This window comes from Gymnodraco acuticeps, unplaced genomic scaffold, assembly GCF_902827175.1.
Source record: "Gymnodraco acuticeps unplaced genomic scaffold, fGymAcu1.1, whole genome shotgun sequence".
NCBI classification, from domain to species: domain Eukaryota; kingdom Metazoa; phylum Chordata; class Actinopteri; order Perciformes; family Bathydraconidae; genus Gymnodraco; species Gymnodraco acuticeps.
The window spans coordinates 1083037-1109009 of record NW_022990042.1 but is presented as its reverse complement, the minus strand read 5'-3'; the positions used below and the strand labels follow the sequence as shown (position 1 = coordinate 1109009).

The following is a 25973-nucleotide window of genomic DNA, read 5'->3' as shown; positions in this document are numbered from 1 at the left end:
TTTTTTAACTATATTTAACCGGATGAAGTATTTTAGTCACGGACGTCTGGATCTTAAGTTATCAGAGCAACAAGCTGAGCTAGCTCGGTGAGCAGCGCCGCACTGCCCTGGAGAAACACATGAAACTACTTTATTCAGTGTTTTTACCTTTAATCACCGGGTCTGTTTGCTTTGGAGATTTGATTGTGATTGGTGGTTTGCTGTGCATGCAGAGCCTGCATGTCCCTCACTCAAGTACCCCTGACATGAGAGTTTTCCTTTTGTAGCAAGCAGCAAAAATAATTGTAACATGACGTGTTTGAGTTAATTTGCCTACTTAATATGTCCTTAAAAAATCGCAAGTCCTAAAAAAATCGCACGTCCACGCGATGTGAATATCGCGATTATCGTCACGACACGATATATCGTGCAGCCCTAAAACAGATTGATCCAATCACCTGCCAAGTATTTTTGAAAGTGCCTGCCCTTTCCAAATGGCTTCCAATGGAGCTCTCCTAGATGGTTTGGTGAAACAAAGCATCTGAGTCAGGTTAGTAATGCTCCATCACATGTTTCTATTACAGGGTGAATCTTAAACTGAAGCTTGACTTTAAAGCAACCCAACAGAAGTTTCATGTAAGTTTAGTCCTTTCACTCGTAGATCGGGCTGCGGGGGTGCTAGAGACGGGAGCACGTTGATGCGACCTTCCTAGCCGGAGATATGGCCACATTTTACAATAAACTTCCGTTGGGTCGCTTAAAAACAAATATCGCAAATCGAATCGCAATATCTGTCAGAAAAATCGCAATTACATTATTTCCCCAAATCGTGCATCCCTAATTCAAGGCTGCATCGTCGTTGTGTTTCTACCAAGAGAGCGATGCCGCCCGACACAATTAGTTTAACTTTTTTATTCCAAAATGCCCCTCTGCACAAAATTGGAGAGTGAAAACTAAATATTTTCTCTGCAAGCATTCTTGTCTCTCCCTTTTTCCCAATTAGGGATGAATAAAGCATATCAAACCCGAACTCTTGGTTAGGGGACCTACTCTAATATTCTACAATTGGTTTTGTAGGAAAGGGAGTTGGGTAAATATGATTTTAATATTGAGTTTCAGCCTCACATACACTTTTCAAGATTCAGTCTCGGTGCACCCAGACTGACCCCCATCCCCCCCTCCCACTCTACACCTGCTGCAGGTACCCATTACACCTTCACTACACTAACACTACCCCCATAACATGAAATCACACTGCTGCCACATTAAGGATTAAGGACACAACTGATCATTTGCCTTCTCAGCTAACGGCTAACAGTTTAGCTGACAGTGCTAGCTTAAAATGCCTTACTCAGCAGTTCTGGAGACATGTATCAGCCCTGGCTCTGGAGTGTGGAGAGAGATACAAAAATCTCTGCATAAGCAAGTGAGGGTCAATGTATATTCATCCATAATAAACTCATTATTAGATCAGGACAGGGATAGAAGGACTGGAGTGCAGGGAATCTCTGCAGGCCCCACTGTTTCATGCATCATGTAGTAAATATCCTCCACAACTAGGGCTGCTCGATTATGGCAAAAATCATAATCGCGATTATTTGGGTCAATAAATGATATCACGATTATTAAAAACGATTATCCATTTACTTTGAAAACATCCATTTATTTAAAAAAAAAAATGTGAACAGTATGTTGTTAACAGTTGATTACCCTGAACTTTAAGTATAATTCAACTGAAAAACCACCAAAAAAAAAAATAATAAAAAAAAATTCATCGTTTCATTTCAATTATGTTCTTTTCATAATCGTTGCAAGCCAAAATCGTAATTGCGATTCAAATACGATTAATTGAGCAGCCCTATCCACAACAGACTGTGACCTTAACCCATCTTATTCCCTACACATACATACATTTAAGACTAGGAAAATAATCTTATGAATATAAAAATATATATAAAATATGTCAACTTAAATGTACAAGCTACTAAAAAGAGCTTACGGTAGCAGTTGTTAACTAAATATATGAAAGCTTGACTACAAAGGGGTCTTCCAAACAAGCTACCTACTCTAAAAATGCATTTAATTTGCATCATTATTTTACTTGGGTCATATATCTGTGTTTAGTATGTTACATATTTTGAAACAAATATTTAGAGTCTAAATATTTCATCAGTCTAAATGTCAATGTTTGGGTACAATTAGGTAGTTAGACAGTGGTTGAATGTAATGTAGTGCATTTACTCGAGTACAATTATGAGCTACTTGAACTGACTATTTCTATGTTATGCTAATTTATACTTCTACTGCACTACATTTATGTGACAGCTTAAGTAGCTATATAATCAGATACAAAATATACAGCTACAAATAAACCATTGAAATATAATTATAGCCTAAGATAGCCAGCAGAACTTTATAAAGTAATTTAAATGAATAAGCTCCACCTTCACCAACTGAGATAGACACAACGATGCACCAATAATCATAATCTAGTCATTTCATATATGTTTAGTGTTTTCTTTAGTAAATAAGTGTGTCTGTATAATGCATTAGCTCTCTCAAATTGGAGATGTGTTAGTAATATGTATTGTGAATGCATTCTTTTTAGTGTTTGGGATAGCTTATCCCGGTGTCTTATTTCACATGTCTCCATTATTAAGGGGCCATATTATGCTTTGTTGTGCATGTAAATGGTCTGCAAAGGCTCAAATCCCTTTCTCTCCCACACACATGAACCTGAACATGAGCCGAATATGTCCTCTAACTGTTTGGTAATCAAAATGAATTGAAGTCTAAATAAGGCATGATTAGTCCAGTAGACAAAGTGTGAGTTGTGCTATCGTAGTGGAGCCTAAACAGAGGTCACCCGGCTAGAGATTGTTTTTCTCCATGTGAACTCTCCTCTGCTTAATCTTTCCATACTGCAGCAGAGTGTTACTTCCCCCTGTGTTATCACTGCTATCTGTCATTATGTCAGGCAGGCATAGTCCCTGACACACACTCTGCTCCCCTTCACTAACAGCCATGTTCACACTACCCTGCTGCTAGTATCATCATGTTTAAGAACACTGATTAGCTTCCGTAGCTTGCTAGCACATGAACCTACCTTATCTAACTTGACATGCACCTTTTTTTAATATCTTTTGAATTGAGTTCATAACAAACGGTGTTGTAATTCCGCAGCACCGACTACCGTCTAGTCTGTGCTTGGAACAAGGGATCATTCAGAGTGTATTTGGACAGGAATGAGCCTCGAGTAATTGCGCATGAATTTAGGATTTAGGAGCCCTGCAGGAATGAGTCCAGTCTCGTCTTCTGTCTAGACACTGAGTGACTGTTACAGTGTCTTTATCCTGTCGAGCCACACAACTTACAGGATTGTGCACTTTATCAGATTCTGAGAACCTACTGTATGAGGCTTTAAGTCCAACTGAAGGGTTTTCATGGCGATGCAGGGAAAACAGTGTGGTGCTATGTGCAACGCCACATGTTTAATCATAGACAGTTTTCCATTAACCTTTGCAAAATCCTGCAGCTTTTCCTGGAAAGCTCTGTTTACACAAGAATAATGGACACCCTTCAGCCAATCATAACCCGGCAGCCCTGCATAGAGCGCACTGTATTTCCCTGAGTCCTCTTTGTGCTGAGGGTGCACCCGCTGGCCAGGGTGGGGACATGTCCGCTGCAACTTATCTCAGCAGCCATTCCTGCTGCAGCTCCATGGCACGTCATAGTTCCCCTGAAATCTCACTATCTACATTTCTGCTTCGCTCAGATGTACTGTCGAGGTGCCTATTTCAGAATTTGGAATAATCTTGAACACCCAAAACAGGTGTTGTTCTTGGCTGAAGTGGAAGAGTTGACAAAAGGCAATGGCAAAAATATTAAACAGAAGATTTATGACAAAATATCTGACTTGAACATCAATGGAAACATATTTGGTGACCTCACATTAATACATGAACACACAAATACACATTTATTTTGAGGGATTCTATTCACACATTTAGTTTGAAGTTCCCCAGCGGTCTTTTAGTTATGTCTGGTTTCTATGGGCTCAGAACAGTCTCATAATACACACATGCACACCGAAGGATTCACACTTGTATTTCATGATCTGCAAAAGGATTCACATCAAATTTCCGGATCCACACTTGTGTTTTTCAATGCACACACAAATGTATTCCGTTTCATATACATGCGCTTCATGTACGCATTTTGCGCAGTCCGGAGCTGACAGCTCCATGGAGCCTGCCTGCAGGCGCTAATCTCAGGACACCTCCACTCTCAGTACAGCGCCACTTTCCGAACAGGAAATGCACGCAAATACAAGCCCCGCCGGTCATTATCGGCCGATATTCACTCTTCATAGTTTGATCGGTGCTCTCTATAAAGGCCGATCAGGAGAGCTGGATCTGATCGATATGGACATAAACGCGAGTGAAGTATAACCGGACGCGAGAGAGAGATCAGATCAGCTGCTGAGTCTGATGGAGACACGCTGCTCTGCATGATCACCTGATGCTCCGCCCTCTGTTTAGCAAGCTGACCGGACTGCGCAAAATGCGTATATGAAGTAATCTTACCCTGTGGGGGCGCGCTCATGTGATTGGCTTAGAATGAAGGAGACATCTGATTGGCTATAGATAGAAAAAATTACAAGTACGAATCGGCTGAGCGTCAGGGGAGTCTCAAAAAACCCACACACGAATGCAAAGCGATCCGTGCACAGAAAGCTGTTTGTGTTTGCAGGTTCAGAGGATTTAAACGGGAAACTAATAAGTGAGGATCAAAAATACATATGTAAAACTTTTTTCTGTATTTAGATTTTATTTACATGTATATGAAACGGAATACATGTGTGTGTGCATTGAAAAACACAAGTATGGATCCGGAAATACAAGTTTGAATCCTTCTGTGTGCATGTGTGTATTATGAGACTGTTCTGAGCCCATAGGTTCCTCCCTTTTATTGTGCAATGCTATTACAGTTTTGCATCTGAACAATTAGCCTCACCTATCTCTATCAACCAACTCCTAATAATCCAACAGGAGATGGAAACACACATTTAACAGGCCCTATTCTTCTTTTTCGGGTTTCCCTTTCCTGTAGTGTGTCTATAGGGTTTAGTGCATGTAGATGGTCTGCAAAGGCTATAATCCCTGTGTGATAGGGAGTCCCCCCCCCCCACCTGAAACGCCTCTGTTGGACTTCTTTATTAACCGTAACATAGTGACATCACTATGTAACACTCACACTTCTATGTGCTAGTGCTCCAATCACAACAGAGCCGGCCAGCTAACCAATCACAGCAGACTGGGCTCTGGTTTCAGACAGAGGATGAAAAGAGGTGCTGCATAGGGCTGAACGATTAATCGATTTTAAATCGAAATCGCGATTTTAAATGATGCGATTATAAAATCGCAAAGCCAGCGATTTATAAATATATAGATATAGAAGGTGATAGACAGATTGATCCAATCACCTGCTAAGTATTTTTGAAAGTGCCTGCCCTTTCCAAATGGCTTCCAATGGAGCTTTAGATGGTTTGGTGAAACAAACCATCTATATCTTACACACCTTCCGGCGCAGACTGAAAACTCATCTCTTTCGACTCCACTTCGAGCGATAGAACTATTAACGAAGCACTTATATACTAATAAAGGACTGGCTTATCTAAAGCTAGTTGAGTAGCACTTGAAATGTTTTTGCTCTATGAAACCTGATGTACTTATATGATTCTGTTTTCTTCAAGTTTGTATTTTGTTGGTCGAACGCACTTATTGTAAGTCTCTTTGGATAAAAGCGTCAGCTAAATGCAATGTAATGTAATGTATCAGGTTAGTAATGCTCCATCACATGTTTCTATGACAGGGTGAATCTTAAACTGAAGCTTGACTTTAAAGCAACCCAACAGAAGTTTCATGTAAGTTTAGTTCTTTCACTCGTAGCTCGGGCTGCGGGGGTGCTAGAGACGGGAGCACGTTGATACGACCTTCCTAGCCGGAGATATGGCCACATTTTACAATAAACTTCCGTTGGGTCGCTTAAAAACAAATATCGCAAATCGAATCGCAATATCTGTCAGAAAAATCGCAATTACATTATTTCCCCAAATCGTGCATCCCTAGTGCTGCAGCACAGGCAGTGTGAGAGAAAGAAAGAGCTTTCTGAACATTAAAGCATGGAGACATGTCCCAGTAGAGACACTACATACTGATATGAAACCTGAACATGAGCAGAATAGGGCCCCTTTATTTTTATATGGATCAAAAAAGCTACAGCAAGCAAATATTTGATTTTGTTCTTTTCTTGTTTGAACAACTGCAAAGGTAAATCAATTATCCTAAGAGTAGCTGTTAGCGTCCTTTTGGATTTTGCGTTTTTGATTGGCTGTTTTTTCTCCACTTTAAACTGCACATGACTCATGACGCCCTCTCTTCAGGGTCTTCCTGTCTCTATGGTTTGTGTTTGTCCTACTAAACAAATCATTGTCATATTTTCAATGTCAACTCCATGACAGTTTCTGCCTCAGCACGAGAATAACCCACCCTGTCCTTAGACTAGACTTGTCCTTGTTTCTGGTGGGAAAGTGTTGATGTCACTCTCTGGTTCTCACCCCATCTCCTCCCTGCCTCACCTCACCCGTTCTCCTCCACAAACACAATCCCACTGTACTCAGCAGCAGGACTGATGACTGGAGTATTATTCAGTTTGATAAGGCGCAGCGTCACCAAGTGAGAACAGGCCAGTGTTTATAGTAAAGCGGTGGGGGGGGCATTAGCTCTGACCTCATTTGCTCGGCAGAAACTCCAGCACAGGGTCATGTTTTAGGTGTGGCAAAAGAGACGTTTTTATTCAGCTGGAAAAGTGCTGACTGACGGAGGAGAGAATGAGAAGGCTCTACTTTTAGCTTGCAGACTGGGAAAAAAGGGAGGGGTGTACATGAGAGAAATGACAGTTGTGTTGGTGTGGGTACACAAGGGAAACAAACCAATATACCGGCTTATGGCTGCAGCCCAAAGCTTTGAACTCTCTTTGTTGAAAGCAGCAGACATCTGTCTAGACTCCAAATATCGTCTTTCCAAGATCCCCTGTTCCTCAGACGCCAGGCGGGAGAGGTTTGAGGGAGTTTTTACATGATCACCACAAGTGTTACTGCCAATAAAATGGCAGTATTGGTGTTCAAGCAGATAAGGAAATAAAGTTCTCATGCACAATCATTTCAATCTGCAGTCTGTGCAGAACCAGACTGGTTTCAGTCTGAAATGCGAGCAGCTCTTTAAGGCTGCACATTGAAACAGCAGGGGTGAGCGCTACAGCCATTAGCAGAATATTACATTTCAACAATGAAGTAAGGTCAAATCATTTGATAAATGCTCAAGATGCTTGCAAAATAGAATGCTAAATGCACATCCTATCGGCCAACAATTGGACGTCTTCATCATCTCAGAACTTATATTTGTATATTGTTGTTCTTTACTTGCTTGTAAATAGTTTATGAGCACTGTGAAAAGCACTATATAATATCATGAATCATTGATATTCTCACCTTAAATAATCAATTAATTTAGAAAACAATCTCCAGATTACATTACATTACATTACATTACATTGCATTTAGCTGACGCTTTTATCCAAAGCGACTTACAATAAGTACATTCGACCAGGAAGACACAACCTTGATGTAGTCAATAATGAAATGGATCCTAACGGCCTTATAGTGTAATGGAAACATTAGCCGCTTTCACACCGCAGGACTTGCCGTACTTTAGTGCCGGCACTAAAGTACCACGGCACTGAATCCGCCAGGGGGCTAGTGCCAATCGCATTCACACCGCAGTACTTTCCCTGAGGCAAGATTACGCTGACGTCACTTCGTCTTCTTCTTCTCTGGGTTTACTGGCAAAACCACTTCACGGTGAGTACAAAAAAAAACGAGAGAAGAAGAACTACACGGGGGGAGGTATAAAGCCCACCCGCTGTATGAGGCGTTTGTTTACTTTCCGACCTCAGACATGATGGAGTTCATAAGGGTAATTTACAAATAAAATACCCCATTATAACAATGGACTTTATCTTTATGTATTTATTATATATTACCCCCTCAGGCTGATTTTGGAAAAGGACATTAACCCTTGTTTGGTGTTTTTCCCTTATTTATCTAAAACAAATGACATGATAAATGACTTGTGTTTCTGTGTGTAAGACTTGTGTTTCTGCCCCTGCCATTGCTGCACAAGGTTGCAACATTGTAGATAAATTCAACCACCGACGCCTGTCTGCTCTCACATTCTTCTATTCTGCTAATTTGGGGTGGGACACAATAAATAAAGCTTCGCCAGTTTGTTTGTTTTATTGCACAGTCAAGACATAACAATAACGGCATCACGCTGTTCCAGGTGTGTCGTATGCATGTAAATTGAAGTTAAATAAAAGTGTGAAATGTAAAATAAAGTGTAAGTAGTTTCAAAACAATGTAACAGTGGCAATATAGCAGCAGACACACCTTAGTGCAAGTTAGGTGTCAGTATTAAAAAACAGTGGCAATATATATATATAATAACAATAGAAAATCGTTACCACTCTTATTATTGTGGTCTTTAATTTTGTTATAGTCCTGCCTGAGTTTCTTTATTTTTACCCGGCATCCGTGTGCACTGTGCACGATTCCCAGCTCAAGTAGCTTTTGCGAACATTGCTCAAAACATTTGGAGTTGGGAACTGCTTTCTGTAGAAGCTGCTGCATCCCGTCCTCAGAGTAAATTGCCAGAAGCGCCAACACTTCCTCATCATTCCACCACTCCGGTGTTGTAGTAGGTGTGGTCATAACTGCTTTAAAGTACGAAAAAACTACTCGCTCAGGTGTGGATGTGGTTTTGTAGCGAGGAAAAAAAATGGCTGCCTAACAAAAAAAATTCAGAGTCTAACGGGGCGTGGTTTGCAATTCGCCCAGCCAATAGAAATAGAAATTGGCACTCTTTTATCACCAGGTTTGTACCACCTCTCTAGCAGGGACTGAAAATGGCCAAAAGAGTTCCCGGCACTGAGTAGTCCCGGCGGTGTGAACTCGACATTAGTGGTACTAACGGAACTAAAGAACCAAAGTACCAGGGAAAGTCCTGCGGTGTGAATGCGGCTAATAGGCGCTTTCACACCAAGCACTTTTCCCAGGAATAGTTCCCGGAACTCTTTAGTTCCGGAACTATCTAGTAGATCGCTTTCACACCGGAATAAGTTCCTGAGGGAGGATTACGCAAATGAAGCCGCTGACGTCACTTCTTCTTCTTTGGGTTTACTGGCAGGCCGCAAACAACTTCACGGCGTATTCTGCCGCCCGAAGTCCCGGGTAAATCGTCAGAAGACACCTCCTCATCACTCCACCGCTCCCATGTTTTCTTTTGTGTTGCCATAAGTTAGTCTCTCTCCGTTGGTGGGCTAATGCTAATAATGCTAATGCGAGCAAATAAAATGGCGGCTTCACAAAACTTTTCTGAGTTTTACGGGGCGTGGTTTGCAATTCACCCAGCCACAATCAGAAATTGGAACCTTTTCCTCCCCAGGAAAGTCCCTGCTCTTTAGCAGCGACTGAAAAGGGGTGAAAAGGTTCCCGAAAAAAAGTTCTAGTTCCAGATCTTTTTGGTGTGAACGCAAAATCCCAGGAACTACTCCTGGGAAAAGTACTCCGGTGTGAAAGCGCCTAATATGCTCCCAATGACTCCACATGCACGTTCCAAATAGGACGATACTCAAGATGATCCTGACCATAATAATAGCATCATATTCCAATATCAATTATCCATACAACTTGCTTAAAAATCATAAAATTGCTCTAAATCATTCCGGAATCAAAGATATTCATATTGCATCACAAAAAATATGTATTTATATTCTAAGTGAACAGTCCTTTTCTTTGAATTTTTTTTAAATAATAATATTATTATTATATTATATTATTATTATATTGTTGATACTTGAAGAAAATTAGGCTGATAATACTTCTTTACTTTATCTTTATTATTCTGAAATATTATATTATCCATTTTGCATAAGGAGTACTTAATTAGTAGTAATTTTTGTATTTTAAGTCTTAGTATTTGTACTTTTTATTAGTTAAAGAATCGGAGTACTTCTAACACTGATTGTTCTGATTTTGCGTATGCAATAACATCCTATATCCTCCAGTGTTTCCCCTAGGATGGAGTCATAGCAGCGGTGCTAAGGCACGTGGGCCCAGCATAATGTGAGCGTGGAGCGCGTGGAATTTGTTAGTGTGTGCGCGTGCGAAGTGCGCCCTGCCAATTTGTTTCTATGTGTCTGCTAGCACAAGAAAGGCTCTTGAGGCCTAGCACCAGGGCCGGTTCTAGCCAATTTGCTGCCCTAGGAGAGATTTTAGACGAGATTTTATATATAAAGAATAAATGAAAAATCTCTACAAAAGACAAATACACTACAAAAACAGAAACTTATTGACATAGGTAATAGATGTCAAAATGGCTTCAAATATATTCAGTATTGTATGAACATGTTTTAATTGGGGGGTGGACATCACATCCTCTAGGGGGGTCCGGGGGTAAGATTTTTTTTGAACATTTTAAAGTAAAATGCTTCAATCTGGTGCACTTTGAGCACACAATTACTAGAGACCTGATCTAGGGGGCACAACTCTAAAACACCCATCTGAAAAAGATCGGTTTACATTTGAATAATCAATAAGTATGTGAACATAACCAATAACCTACCATAGCCAATAACAAATAAATGTAACTTATTTGATTTTTGTTGTTCAATTACATCTTATTTTACCTAGTTAACATTTATTTATTTATGCATATTTTTTAATATCTCCAGTTTTAAACGATAGTTTTGGTTTACTGTCCTATAGTATACATTGGAATGATTTCAAACCTGTTTTTATTTATCCTAATAATTATAAAGGAGTGCCTTGGAAATATGTGTTTACATAATTTGTAAACACATATTTGTTTGAGACCCACTGAGATGACTTAGACTAAAATTAACTATCTAAACACTCAGAGAGTCCTTTACCTCACTGAGCCTCTCAGTCTGACAGGAGAGCTCTCCTCCACCCTGGTTGTAGAAATATCTACTTCTTATATCCTTTAGCGCAGCTAGCACCAGATTCTAATAACAACAGCGCGGGTACCGGTGCGCCCTCTCCCTCGCTCGCTCGCTTGGACGCTCGCTCGCACTTTGGCTGTTAGCTGCGGGCGCCAGATAAGCCAACATCCCCCACTTTCATCACTTACAGCGCCCATCGTACAGGGCAAATGAAAAGTGTAACCAGGGTGAAAAGGGTGTTACATTTACTTAATTATGAATGTTGTTACATCAAGGATAGAGGGTGTCGTTTTTCTCATACTGATATTCTGAACAATCTGTGCTGTTGTATTTGCTGTAAAGTGTCTCTACTGTAGGCTATTTTTATTTTATGTACAGCACTTTGGCTCGACCAAAAATCGTTTATAAATGTGCTATATAAATAAAACTTTATTTTATTTTATTTGATTTGATTTGATTTGAAGGCCGAAAATTAGGATGAGGGCCAACGGTGAAAAATGTTTTTTCCCCTCCCAGAGCTACCAGATCTGGGGGTCTCAAGATTTAGCAAAAATATACCTTTATTGAACATACAGTAACACAAATACTACAAATCCACATAACAAACAATCAAAAATGAATTATTATTATTATTATTTTATTTTTTAAAAGGGTTAGGGTTTTTTTAGGGCACTGCCCCGCCGCTATTTGTATATAGGGGAAACACTGTCCTCCCATCCTTATTCCCACAGCACTTTGACATTTCGGAGGGTTGTGCACACCAGAGGTCGCGTTAACCAAATATTTTCCATCTCTGACGGATTTCTTTTTAACAATGACGGAAAAATCTGAAAGCCGTCCGTCATTTTGACGGATTAGAACAAACTCAGAACAGCGCCACAGTTTCCCCGCAGCGAGGCTCCGGAATTATGCCATGTTATGCATGCCCGCCCAAAAGCAAATTATACCGGGAGGCTGTGGCTCAGTGGGTAGTGGCTGGACTTCGAATCACAGGGTATCAAGTTCGAGTCCCACTGCGTCAGCATGTCGTTGTGTCCCTGGGCAAGACACTTCACCCCAAATTGCTCCTGTGGGGATTGTCCACAGTACTGAATGTATGTAAGTCGCTTTGGATAAAAGCGTCTAACAAATGACATGTAATGTAATGTAATACCGTTTCCAAACCTAACTTTGCCGAACAGATAATTTAAATGTCTGTGGGTATTTGCTTTACGCTGTGCGCGCTCTCGCGAGGTGCAGTGGACATGCATAACCATGTGCATTACACGGCGCTAACAGTCCCCTGTTGACAGTTCACGAGCGTCCCCCGGCAGAGTTGTGTACAGGCCGACCGACGGGTAATAATGGATTTTGACGGAAATGTTACGATCCTGCCCGTCAAAATGACGGGCAGCAAAAAAGTCTAGCGCAACCTCTGGTGCACACGCTCCTCTGCACCCTGTAGTTACCCATAACACCTTTCTCAGATCTGAAGGGACCTTTAAGTCAATCCTCACAGAGGTTCAATATCATCCCCAGTCTATATAACACAAGCCCTCTCCAATGTAGTGAACCTAATGAAGCTTAAAGCTCAAAATATTGCATTGATACACAGATATCTATTATTATTCCTCCTTTAGGACTGAGGTTGCTATCTGTGTGTTTACCAGCCGCTAAAGAGAGGGGAGAAAAGGGCCGGCTTGTTATTCCGAGGTGACTAAATGGAAGGCTTTGGATGTGATCTTTACCTCTCATCGCCTCCTGCCATGTCTGAGTGCAGCCGGCAAAACTGAAGCCCTAAAGTAGTTTATTGCCTGCGGTGATCATTTATTACAAAAGCTTCTCCAGTGTGAGAGCCTCAGATGCTCTGTGAGCGGACCACACACACTGTACAGCTCACAGGACAGACCCTCCTAGCCTCACTAGCTATCCTTTGTGTTCTGCAGCGGCACATTTAAGAAATCCCTTTGGGTCAGGATGCAGTGATGTACAGTGTAATACACACACACACACACACATACCGTTTTTCATCTCTGGGTGTTGGTGTTAATGGCACTGAGTCATACAGGCTCCCTGTTCTTCGCACTTTGAACGCCGTGCTAATGAATCACATGTGTGCGGGTACGTTTGTGCGTGTAAGGTAGATCATGGGGGGCTGTGCTGCTCTGTGCAGTAGGTGGTCTGTGTGTGTGTGTGTGTGTGTGTGTGTGTGTGTGTGTGTGTGTGTGTGTGTGTGTGTGTGTGTGTGTGTGTGTGTGTGTGATGTGTGTGTGTGTGTGTGTTGTGTGTGGTGTGATGTGTGTTGTGTGGTGATGATGGGGGTGTGGTGTGTGTGTGTGGTGTGGTGTGTGTGTGTGGGTGTGTGTGTGTGTGGTGTGGGGGTGTGGTGTGTGTGTAGTGCTGTGTGTGTGGTGTGTGTGTGTGTGTGAGGATAGGTGCTAGGGCTGTAAAAGGGTGGTGGTCTGTTTCTGATCCTTGGAGTACGTTTTAGCAAGGCTCCTCATACGAACATCGTGGTGCCTTTATAGCCAGCACACACACACACACACACACACACACACACACACACACACACACCCACACAACCACACACACCCAACACACAACACACACACCCCACACACAACACAACACACACACACACACACACCGGTGCCCTCCCATAGAGTTTCAGTCAGTGGTGCTGCTGGCATCACTTCACAGGCTTGTACGGGGTTCTCAAAGGTGCCTCAGTGGGGATGGTTGCCTGCAGGAATCACTCCTCTGTGCCGCTGGGATTTAATGCCTCTTCCTGATTTAGCTTCTCCACATGCTGGTTATAAATAAAATGTTGGCGCCAGGAGACTATAAATTATATTTCGCAGTAATTTAAAGCTGTGAATGGTTATTTTTCATCTGGAGGCTACTTCACAGCCTTGTTAGGTTGTTGATCTGTTCTGCACGATGATATCGGCACGTCAAAATGGCAAGTGTTGCCACCGTGAATATGCGAAAGTTGACGGTGTCTCTTGAAGTAATTTTCCTTTGCCTCGTTAATGCGTGCATATTATAAAGCATTGTATTTTATTTCTGCATATGCAAGTGGGCCATCAAATAATTGTAGTCAATTCTATTCCTTTCACTGTAGAAAGAGATTTGGTCATCTACATCAGTGTTTCTCAAACTTTTTCATACCAAGGACCACTTAACCAATAAAAAAACACTCACGGACCACCGAACTCCACAAATAACCCAAAACACATCGTTTTTCTAGAACAAATTACAAATCCCCTGAAAATGGTACAAACAGGTGGCAACATGTGTGACGAAGGTGTTGCCCTGGGCTTTATCATGCAATAGAAAGAAACTTAAGATCACTCCATTGCGGCGATAATCCCGCGAGAGTGCGGAAAACTTACATTTATTTATTTCAAATGTGAAATTTTACCAATATACTCACGGACCACAAGTGGTCCGCGGACCACACTTTGAGAAGCACTGATCTACACCAAGGTTAAACAAATAGAGAGGCGAAGTCATCTACTTCTGACCCATGGGACCTTATTTAGGAAAAAGTATGTATTGAAGTCAATGGAGAGAGAAAGATCATCTTTCGATCCCGTTTGAATTGTGCCACGAATTACACATATGATGTTTGTCAATCTTAAAAAATTATTTCCATGTCAAAAAAGTCACAGTTTGTCGTAAAACTGTTGAAATATAAGACTATGAAAGATATGCAACTAGAAAGACTACAAATCCCAGAATCCCGGTCCCGCATGCTGGCTCTTACGGAACCGACTAACTCCCCTTGTGTGTATGTACAGCTCTCAACGTGCAGACTTGGAGTGATTTTCACCTCTTTTAATACTTTTCGCCTCATTCTGAAAGAAAGAAGTGAGATGTTCCAACGTGACGGCCATCTTGGTGTGTGGTGCGAGACGGGAGATGTAGTTCATTGAGCGGCATCAGCAATTGAGCAAATAAAAGGGGGAAATATTGACATATCTGTATAAATCCAATAACCTGCATCCTAGCACAACATTCCTTGAAAAACCTCTACAATTCTTCTAAAACATTAAGGTTTATCAACCTGTCTATATTTAGTCATAACAAAGCAGTACATCTTCAACCTCTTTCAAAAATACAACATTAAAGGTTTATTATGCATATTCCTACAAATACAACTTCTGGTTAGTGCCATTTGAAAAGCACATTCCGGCATCACTTTGGTAAACATCCTTTTCCATTTTTGACCTACACATTTCCTTTACATTCTTCAATGTGTAAATCTGACCTAAATCACCAGCTCCTATAATAGCATCAAAATATGAAGAAGAAAAAAGCGAAATGCTCTTCGAATAAAAGAACATTATTTTCAATAGGCAAGTAATGCAGAAAATGTCTATTGTGAGTTTTTGTGACAAAGAAAATAAGAAGACAACTTACTTTATGAATCCCCAACTTTGACTTACCTGTATCACTCATATTACTCATGAACATGCACGAACAGAACCACATGCAGGATAGGAGAGGGTGAGTGAAGGGTTAGCTAGTTCGGGGGTTTGGAGGTTGGACACTCCGTATTTATACGGTTCCCAGGCCAAATCCATACAGACTGAGCAACTGCCGTCCCAAATATAGTTTGAATAGAAAAAACACGACTAGTATAGCCTAAAACGTTAAAATAACATTGCATTCAAGTCATTTCATTTCGGTGACGTTTTTTTGTATAGAAAGAGACTTCCAATAAGTGCTACAAACCATGAAGATACAAACTGAGAACAACAAGAGTGCTGGTGCATCAGTTTTACTGGCAACTGCTTAATAGTTCTCAGAACCACTAGTTGGTATTAGTGGTTACTAATTACTAGTAGTACCCTAGCTTGGCTACATCCGTCCCCCAAATCTTGCCTTGCAGGTTGTAGTGGTTCCTCCAGAGTCCCGGGGTGTTTCTCAATGTCGAGTAAAGCTGCTCCAGAGCCACTATTTCAAGCATACTACGTAATTGAGTGCCGCCAAAGGACTGTTTCAATGTCCAGCATACTTGGAATTCTACCGAGCCTGACGTACTTCGTAGCGAGAAATTTCGAGGCTGCACATGTGTAGACTCCGCGGTCTTAAAATCCCCACAATGCTTTGCGCACGGACCAATTTCCCCAAATCTGTCGGAAAATGTAAGGCAGGTCTTCTCATATGAAGCACACTTGCTCGCCTGTTCCACTCTTCGTTTTCCGAATGCCAGGAAGTATTCTTGCCTCGCTTCTGAAGCAAGTGACTCGGAAGACATGTGCTACCAAGCAAGCGTACTCGAGATTGAGAAACACCCCCGGTTATATAACATGCCTTGCTCAAGGGCTTTTAGCTAAGAGAGTGCTTGTGTCCTCTGAGCAACCTTGGCGTGTGAAGGCTGTTTGCATTACTACTCATGTTATCTTTGTATTCATGGTGTCTCGAGTAGCAGGTTCTGTATTGTGTTTGCATATTGCACAATTATAAGCTATGCAATCTGGTTTGTTTGGTAGTGCCAGGAAGCTGGAGTTCTTACCTAGCAACAGTACATTGTTTCCTTAGAAACGCATTCACCAAAGTGAATAACCTGTTCTGCAGTTGAATCAGTTCAAAATATTAGTTTGTCATTTCATATTTGTCAGTAAAGCAAACATGGCACCCAGTTCAATCTGCAGACTCCCCCACACTTCAGAAATATAAAACACCTTCATACATCATGTAGGATAAAAGGAATGATCCATGTTCACCTGTGGAGCCTCTCCTTGATGACTAAGCTGAGCATGCTTCTCTAGCAGGATAGTTCACTCTGCATTGTGCGGCACAAGCCTTTCATGTCTCACTTTCCTGTTCTCCATAACATTTCTTCTCTTTGAGTCATCTCTCCGGCTGCGTTTCCTCTGCACTGATTGCTTATCTTCTGATGGGACTACAACTCTCTAATCAGGCTCTCCCCGGCAGAAGTCAGAAGATCCACATTTTCCTTTGCTTGCTGTTTCTGCTTTTTCCATCCTCCCTTCCTCTTTGAGAAGATCCACACATTAAAGGCGTTGTGGAGGGACTGCTTCCTGCAGACAGGGCTGAACAAAACAAAACAAATGTGGTGTGCTATAAAAAGATGGCCACACAAAGTGACTGCATGTCACTCTAAACTGTTGCGTTCTGCACTCACCCGTGCCTTCTCCTTTTTTATTTACGGTTACAGTGACCGGGGCCTGATTACACAACACTGCACTCATTGAGTTTATTTATAACTGTCCTGGAAACATGATGGCAATTCGCAGATGGAACACAATGCCTTTTGAATTGCTATGGCATGTCAAAGAGGCCCTACTCTGCTTTTTGAGGTTTGGTATAATCCCCCCCGCCCCCCCCCCTGCCTGAAACGCCTCCATTGGACTCCTTTGTTTACTTTAGTAACATAGTGACATCACTATGTAACACTCTCTGTGCTACTGGCTAGCGCTCCAACAGATTGTAGGTGATAAGCTAAGGGGCGGGGGGGATTATACATCTTTAAGCAGTTGACCAATCACAACATAGCCGGCCAGCTAACCAATCAGAGCAGACTGGGCTCTGGTTTCAGACAGAGGGGGTAAAGAGGTGCTGCAGCACAGGCAGTGTGAGAAACATAGAGCTTTAGAACATTAAAGCATGGAGACACGTCCCAGGAGAGACACTACAGACTGATATGAAACCTGAACATGAGCATGACAGGGCCTCTTTTAACAGACCACTTCTTTTTTTTTAAATTGTATACATCTGTATTTTAAGAAATAAAACCTGAGCCTGCAGAAGCTTTCACAATAAACTTCTGAGAAACTGTACCCGAAGCTTCCTGTTCCCTACTGAGAAAAGTTTGGGCCAAAGCAAGAAGTGTGTTGCAAACATTTTAAAGGAAGTATGTGTGTGTTTTTATGAGAAACACACACAAATGGCAGTAAAAGGAAGTAGGAGCGCAGGGCGAGTCAGAGGAGCCAGAGCTCCCTCATGGAGCTGGGATGTGTCCGGGCTTGTTCTCAGCCGGTCTGTAAATGATTAGCAGGAAGAGGAGTTACATCCCAGACTGCAGGGCTTCAACGCTCCCACACATCAGCATCTCACACACACTGACAATCAGACATATTATCATAGCTGAGGCTTTTTGTTTGAATACAGATACCCTGCAATGTCAGACGTTCAGTCTTTGTTGTATTTTGGCGCCTATAAGCCTAGTTTATATTTCTGTGCACACTGAAGACAGTAGCATTATTGTGCCATGTCTGCAGACCCAAAACCAAACAACAAAAATCAGTTTGCATATGCATGGGTGTGCCTCAGCTGTGTGTGTACTTCTTAATAAATAACCCTGGTAGGTGATGTCACTTTTGGGAACTACTCAGCAGAGGAAGAGGAAGTGTAGAAGAGGAGTCGTTGAAACTCACTAAACCAACAGCTGCATGCTTTACAACCATGGCTTCAGAATAGTCTCGACATGACGGTGATTAAACCCCAGTGGGCAAAACAATATTTTCTCTATCAACCATTATTATATCTCAATAATGCACCGCAATGCAAAAAACGACATGTCGAACATTTTCAAACACAGGAATAAACAACATAGTCAGTGGAAAAACGGCATACTACATACATATGTCAGGGGAAAAAACATAATATAGAATGTCGAAATGTAAAGGAAAGGGACAAGTTGAAAATATCAGAAAGAATGTCTTGAATTTAAGAAAAATACCACATAGTATGGTTTGTTCAAAATATGCATAAAAACGTCCTATACCTCAAAATGCAAACATGCTCCACAATGACTCTTTTCATTCAGAACCTTTGATCCATGGAGGTTTTGAAATCTAATATATACGACATAACTCAATGGTTTTCTGGCCCATTGTCCTTTATTCTCTGCTTATTCATTTGGTTGGTTTTATCTGGTACACAAGATGCTATTTGCATTGTTATTATTTTGGTAATCTCAAACAAGTGTGTTCTTTCCCAGACTGCCGTATACCAGTGTGTTAAAGCTTTTCTTTATGGTCCTTCCTCAGTGTTGAGTTCCCAGGATGTCTTCGAAGGCGCACAGCTCCAACAGCATCGCCCACGCCCGGCGGACGGTGCAGCAGCTGAGGATAGAGGCGAGCATCGAGAGGATAAAGGTGCAACAATCTCCCTATTCTAGAGTCACTTTCAGCTCATTTCTGTCATTTCCTCCCTTCTTGCATGTCTAACTACTATGCTAAATGCTACTTGTGATGTTATAGAGTTCGTTCAAATATCACTCACTTACAAACAAATAATATACAAATAATTACCAAAGGAACGATGGACATTTCTTAAAAAGAATGAACCATGTGGCAGATGTAGGGAAGGTCTTGGTTCTAATTGGCTGTCCCTGCTCTGAGCATTTTGGTATATATCGCATAAAATAAGATCTGTAGCAAACACATCTTCGCACGTTTTGTTCAGCAGGATAATCTCCACATATTAACACCACTGTTTCAAGTATAAATGCGATCTCCAGAAGTAAAAAGCAAACTTTAGGCTATAAAAGAAGTGCATCACGGTCACATGACTTCACTTAACGTCACCACCGCTAAGCTAATCGCTGCTAATGTTTGGCCTGATGACATTTATTCGTTTATTTACTCCCTTTTCAAGACATAGAATCTATTGAAATCGACCAGTACAATATTGACTGACAAGTTTTATCTTATATAACAAACGTTAAGATCTGGTAAGCTTGAGTTAACCACAGACCCATCCAAAAAAACCTTGACTTTGAGAAGAGGGAACCAGAAGCGCTAAAATGCTAACTCAGTTCCAGGTTTTAGGACTCATTCCGCACCACCAGCGTTTCCGCCAGGGGGGCGTCTTGCCGTTATTTGATGCCCTTATTCAGCTCGGGACGCCCTGAACGCGAGCCGAGGGCGTCCAAAAATATAAATAATTTGAGAGAAAATCGAGAGTTTTTATCGCTTGAAATGACGAAAAGGAAAAAGGACAAGGACTCTGTTGGAAGGGCAAAGGAGTCTGGTGGGATTCTTTTCGGAGTATTGAAGATCGTTTCCCGACATCGAAGGTGCCTGCTACAGGACCACACGGAACGTGCGCGATTTGGACGCGATGAGCGGGGGGGGTTTTAGTGCAGCACGCGCGTGAGCTGCGAGTGCCGGAGCCTCACAGCAGCGAAACTGAGGCTCCGTGGTAAACTGTGGTAACATGAAGAGCCGTTTGGGAGCCGAAACAGTCCGCGCTTTAAGAGAGCCGAGCCAAATGATCCGGCTCACTAACGTAAAAACACAGTATCTATAAGGGACGGCTCAACCCCCCCACCCCCCCCTTCTTAACTCTTTCTCCCTGTGTTTGTGCAGGTCTCCAAGGCCTCTGCAGACCTCATGAACTACTGCAGTGAACATGCCAGAAACGACCCCCTCCTCATGGGCATCCCCACCTCAGACAATCCCTTCAAGGACAAAAAAACCTGCACTATATTGTAGTGGATGCCACTTAGCATTTATGTGTTTTATTGTGCTTATTAATGTCGCTGTACTCTTTTGTTGGGATAAGTGCGGGGGGGATGGTATCATTACGTTCACATCTTCTCTGAGCAGGGTGTGAGCTCCACTAACTGGGAGACTTTGCTGCATAAGTTAGCGTCCTCCTCAGTGATGCGTTTGATTCTTCTTAATGTGTGTAAACATGTCTCCTATTCATTCGACAGTGACTCTTTCTGTCTCTCTGATTTGCCTTAATGCATTCATACAGCCAAAGCTTCCCTTCAGAATCTTAAATACTTTAAAATGTAAGGCGAGACACAAACATTTCTCATGCTCTTGTCCATTTCTGATTTTTAAAACATTCAAAATACACCTTAAGATCATTATTTTACCCTTTCTGAGTATGTGGATTTATCCTAAATTCACCCAAAGTTAGCATTTGATAACGTCATTATTTTTGGCATATTTCTACATACACTTTTTGTTTAATACAAAATACAATTTTCTTATTGTATGTGAATAATTAAGGAAGTCTCATACTGATATATATTAGTTTTCTAGATATTACTGTCACCTGCAAAGGCCAAAACCACTGTGTATCTATCACTATCCACTGAGCCACAGCCTCCCTAATAGGCCATCTCTAAGCGGTTGACCAATCATTCATAGCCTGATTTATATGAAATGTTATTCCTAAAAGCGTTGTTAAAAACATTTTTTTGAATACAAAGAGAAATCCAAAATTCCCAGTAAAAAAATCTTGAATTTTGAATGGCTGGCTTTATCAAAGGCTATTTGCATATTTCACATAGAATTTTGAAACAATCCACCTGTAGTGTCTCGCCTTAAATGAATAATAATGGTTCAGACTTCCCATCAGTGTTTTAGAGATGATGTGCAGTTTAGCCGTTATTCAAATGTTACCATGAAGTATCTTTGATTAATGACAGTGCTAGTAACACTCAGTATTCTGCATCGTGGCTCTGACTGGCCACGATAATCCACATGCTGTTTAACCCCCCATGTTCCTAACAGTTGCAGTATGCACCATGATACAGTGTTGTCTTAAACTGAGTTAATCACCATTCTGGGAGATTCATTCCATATCAACATCTTCAATCCAAGAACATCGGCTCAGATTCAAACCATTGGGATGATATGACTGTGTTGTCAGCTGCACAATATGGAGTGAATGAAGCAACAATGAAAAAGCTTGCGCACATTATTTTATAATTTTGTAATGAAGACCCCCGAGAACCAAGCCAAACCAATGGTACTGCATTTAAAAAACGAGTGGTGCAGTAATGAGTACTAAAACCAGGAAATGAGCTAGCATGGTGATGCGCAGTCATACCATAGCAACCCAGTTTCATGGTATTTCGTGTTATAGTCACGAAATGCATCTATTGATTCGTGTTCACCAACACAATTTCCAAAAAAATATGGTGTCACAGAACGATTTTGGAAGCAATGTCTTTCTATTGATATTATGTTTCATTCCTGCACCCAATAATAACAAATTAGAAGGAAAAAAAGATAAAAATACAGATTTCAGTATTCTAAGGCTCTGAGCCCCATTTATTTTCCTCGCGGACGGCAAACAAAGTCCGACATTATACGATTTAAAATAAAAACAATAATCGTGGCTTGATATTGAGTAAGAACATGTTTTTATGAACCCCACAGCTTCCGGTCTTCCAAGACCCGACCGGACAAAAAGACGTGCTGCAGGCACGAAACATACTACCAATAGAAATACATTGCTTTTAAAATCGTTCTGTGTGACACGAAAAAAATATGAATCAATAGATTACATTTATTTCGCGACTATTACACAAAATGCCGTGAGACTGGATTGACCATTGTGATGTAGTTTAATTATAGCTTAGCTTTAGCTGATAGAATTGACACTTCAATAATCACAAAGCAGTGGAAATGATCCTGCTGAACAAAGTGTGTTAGTATCATAAAGGAGCCACAGAGCTTCAGAGAGGAACAATCCCATTGCTTTTTGTTAAGGCAGCGCTTTGCGATGCTAACGTCCGGGTCAGCCTTCAAAAACAGGTCATCACTACACCACTGGCGGGCGTCTGAATGAGGCTATTTGTAGCTCTTCCTGCTAGATAACTTTCTGTGGTACGATATTTTTGGGACACGCAGCACTGTGAGCTACGCTAAACTTCAGTGTGGAGCGAATGTGCTATCCTAAAGTGCTTTTGGCAGAAGTGGTGTAAAGGTACAGGTGCATTCGTAGTGTGCATTAATGACAACAACCACTCTCCCAATTCTGCTCTTGAATTTGAAACGTGTGTCGGTGCAGGCGTTCAAACTAACATGTTGTGATTCTCTGGGTGACATGTGACAGAAACATTTATAATGTCTTACACTTGTAAGCCTTACTTATGTTTGCCTTGTATTATGAAGAGCTCTCCTCCCGGAGTACTTTCTTTAAAAAAAAGTTCTTATCAAATGTGTCTACCTGTGGGAGGATTTGTAACACCACTGTGCCATTTGTTTTCGTCTACGTGTCACTCGCCTGGTGCTCCACTCTTCAGTATCCTTATTCTCTTTTTAACCAGTGGGGTTTTTTATGATTGTCTTTTCTTTCTTGCAATAAATAAATCCTACATGCCTCTTAAAGAAAAGCTCAGATCACCACAGCAATGTCGTGATTTTTCTGTCCATTCAGCGACTCCGTAACGGCCTTACTGCACCACTGATAGATGAATTTAACCGTCAAAATCTGACCTTTGATAAATGTCTTTATTAATATACCGATCTTGTATGACGACTTACCTGAGATGTATAAAGAGAAGCATTCCTAAAGTTCTATGCTGTGCTAATATCTCAATAAAGATGTCAGAAGAGGACCACTGCTGCCTGTTTGTTTTCTTATTGTGCCCTCAGAGTTTCTCGGGCCACTTCCTCTCATTAGCCTTTATTTATATCTGCCACAGGAAGGCAGAGACACCGGGCCTCTCAGCGGCTGTCAGAAGGAAAGCAGAGAACACAAGAAGGCTCAAAATAGAAAGTACCAAACCCTGATTTCCGCTCTTGGAGAGTAGAGAACTATTTTGGGCGAACGTCTTTCAGCCTGGGAGCGTGGTTCCTTCTCGCTGGTGGCCGCTCTGACCTTGCTCCTGGCCAGCTGCTGGACAAACTGCTTGTTAAATATCTCCTGCACACAGTTGGAAGATCACACAGGAATAATACTCATTGTCACATCTGCAGAACACTGAATAGGACATGATGGCTCTCACACTTCAATCTGACCAAAGCATTGTCACTTATTCTTCATTGTTTAGGACTTACCATCCTTTTGCTATTTTCTCACAGATTGTGCTGTTTTACTGGAAGATCCCTGCAGGAACAGCCAGGTGCATTAGCATTGTGTAGACGGCAGCATATTTTGAATTGAATGTCAAAGATCAGAATCAGGTTTATTTCCATGGAGCATACAAGGAAATTGTGTTGGTGTTTGTTTGTACATCAGAATCAGAAATGCTTTATTTGTCCCGCAGCTGTGGAAATGTACAGCGTTACTTCAAGAGTGACAACTACGGGGGCCGACATGTGCCAACACGCTACAGCGGCCCAACCTTTATATATACAGTCTATGGGCCCAACACATTAGGAGAAACACGCTGCAGTTTCAAAAATGATGCAAACATAAAAACACAAATGTTCCAAAACACATGCACGGTAATTATCTTCAGCAACTTGACAACACATGCGCAGTGTTTACTGAAAGCGCTGCATAAACAAAACGCTGCTAAGCTCAACACCCAAGGTAAACGGGGAAACTAAAGAGTGACGCACACAGCTGGGACCGGAGCGCTTGCTGATCAGACATTATAGAGGCTTCTCAATTCTTAAATTTCCCCTCCTCGACTCCCCTCCTCGAGACTTAGTCCCGCCCACAGGAGATGCGAGCGGAGGACCGAGGAGGGGAACCGAGGAGAGAGGAGGGGAAGCAGCAGACGTTTAAAGAAATGAGAACTCCTCTCCTCTGAGCGGTCATATTAAAGCGACGTCCGTTCATTATTACGTGGCAACAGCTGCATCAGCTGTCGAGTGTTTTGTCACAGCGCTGTATCTCTGTTAGATCAGCTGAACATTGTTCCCCCACATATTTACTTTGAATTCATTGAGAGTGCGGTATAATGAGACAATAACAGGCTACAGATGCGGACACACACACACAAATATATTTATATAAATATATACAATTTAAAGTATGAGAGCACTCTCATAATAACGTAACACAATCAGAGACTGGATATATCCCCCCCTCTCTCTGTCGCTGAAATGGGGAATTGAAATTACGGGCCAAAAGTTGTATTTACAAGTATTAAAAGTAAGCAGAGGACACCAAACCAACTGAGACCCGTCTGTCCGCCGCATTTACGCACTGTACAACACACACCTACACACTGTACCACACACACACACCTACACACTGTACCACACGCACCTACACACTGTACCACACACACAACTACACACTGTACCACACACACACTCCTACACACTGTACCACACACACCTACAGCTCCTAAAGCATAAGCCGTTGTGTATTTTATTATGTGAAGCAATGGTCTTAGAAAAATATCGACTCTTTGTTTGTAGATATCTACTAAACTACAGCAAATAAAGAGAGTAGGCCTGTTATACTGAGTGATATATATTATACACACTGCTCTGCTTTCTGCATGGACCTCACAGCTGTTCTCTCTGGAAACATCGCGATGCGATGAAAGCAGTTTCTAAAATAATATCCAGGGGATGCATGCAGAGCTGTCATTGGCTGAGATAAGTCCGGCCGTGCGTCACGCCTCCACCGTTCCCGGAAATGCATCCGCGGAGGAGCCGTGGAGGAACCATCAGTGTATCCTCGGTTAGAGCTCCTCCAGAGAGCCTCCTGGACGCTCGATCCTCGGTCCTCGGTGTGCATTTAGAGAAATTAGATGTCCTTCAAAATGGCGCGCTGAAATTCATTTCCGGGTCACTACCGGAGGACCGAGGAGTCGAGGAGTCGAGGAGGGGACATTTGAGTATTGAGAAGCCTCTTATGACGATGGCAACTGTCACTGGAAACGTAACTAATATGTACGTTTAATCGTCATTGCATGATTCCTTCCGGTATTTTAGCAGAATTTCTGGGAAGCTAGCTGACAGTGACAGATGCCAACTTTATAACCCCGAACGTCAACAAGTGCTCCTAAACAGATTAAAGGCAAACATTAAAAGAGTAGGCTAACATATTAAATATAGAGACGGCCACACGTTTGAAAAAATATGTAATATTATAAAAATGCACCCCATTATTGCAAAGTAAACTGCAAACAAAGTGTATATTGCACATTGCAGTGTTATTGCACAGATTGCAACATTCTGTATCTACATCAACACAGTATGAGGAAAAACTACGGAAATATTACTATTATAAAAAGAAAA

General features: G+C 41.7%; 1 protein-coding gene across 1 annotated transcript in view; it reads left to right on the top strand.

Moving 5' to 3' along the window:
• The window catches only part of gng12a (guanine nucleotide binding protein (G protein), gamma 12a), a 64019-nt gene extending 40633 nt beyond the window's left edge, over positions 1–23386 (top strand). The window contains exons 2-3 of the mRNA XM_034215308.1: positions 19068–19175; positions 20391–23386. Coding sequence (XP_034071199.1) covers positions 19083–19175; positions 20391–20516 — 219 coding nt within the window. The 5' untranslated portion in view covers positions 19068–19082 and the 3' untranslated portion in view covers positions 20517–23386. The remainder of the gene's footprint in view (positions 1–19067; positions 19176–20390) is intronic.
• The last annotated feature ends 2587 nt before the right edge of the window (positions 23387–25973 follow it).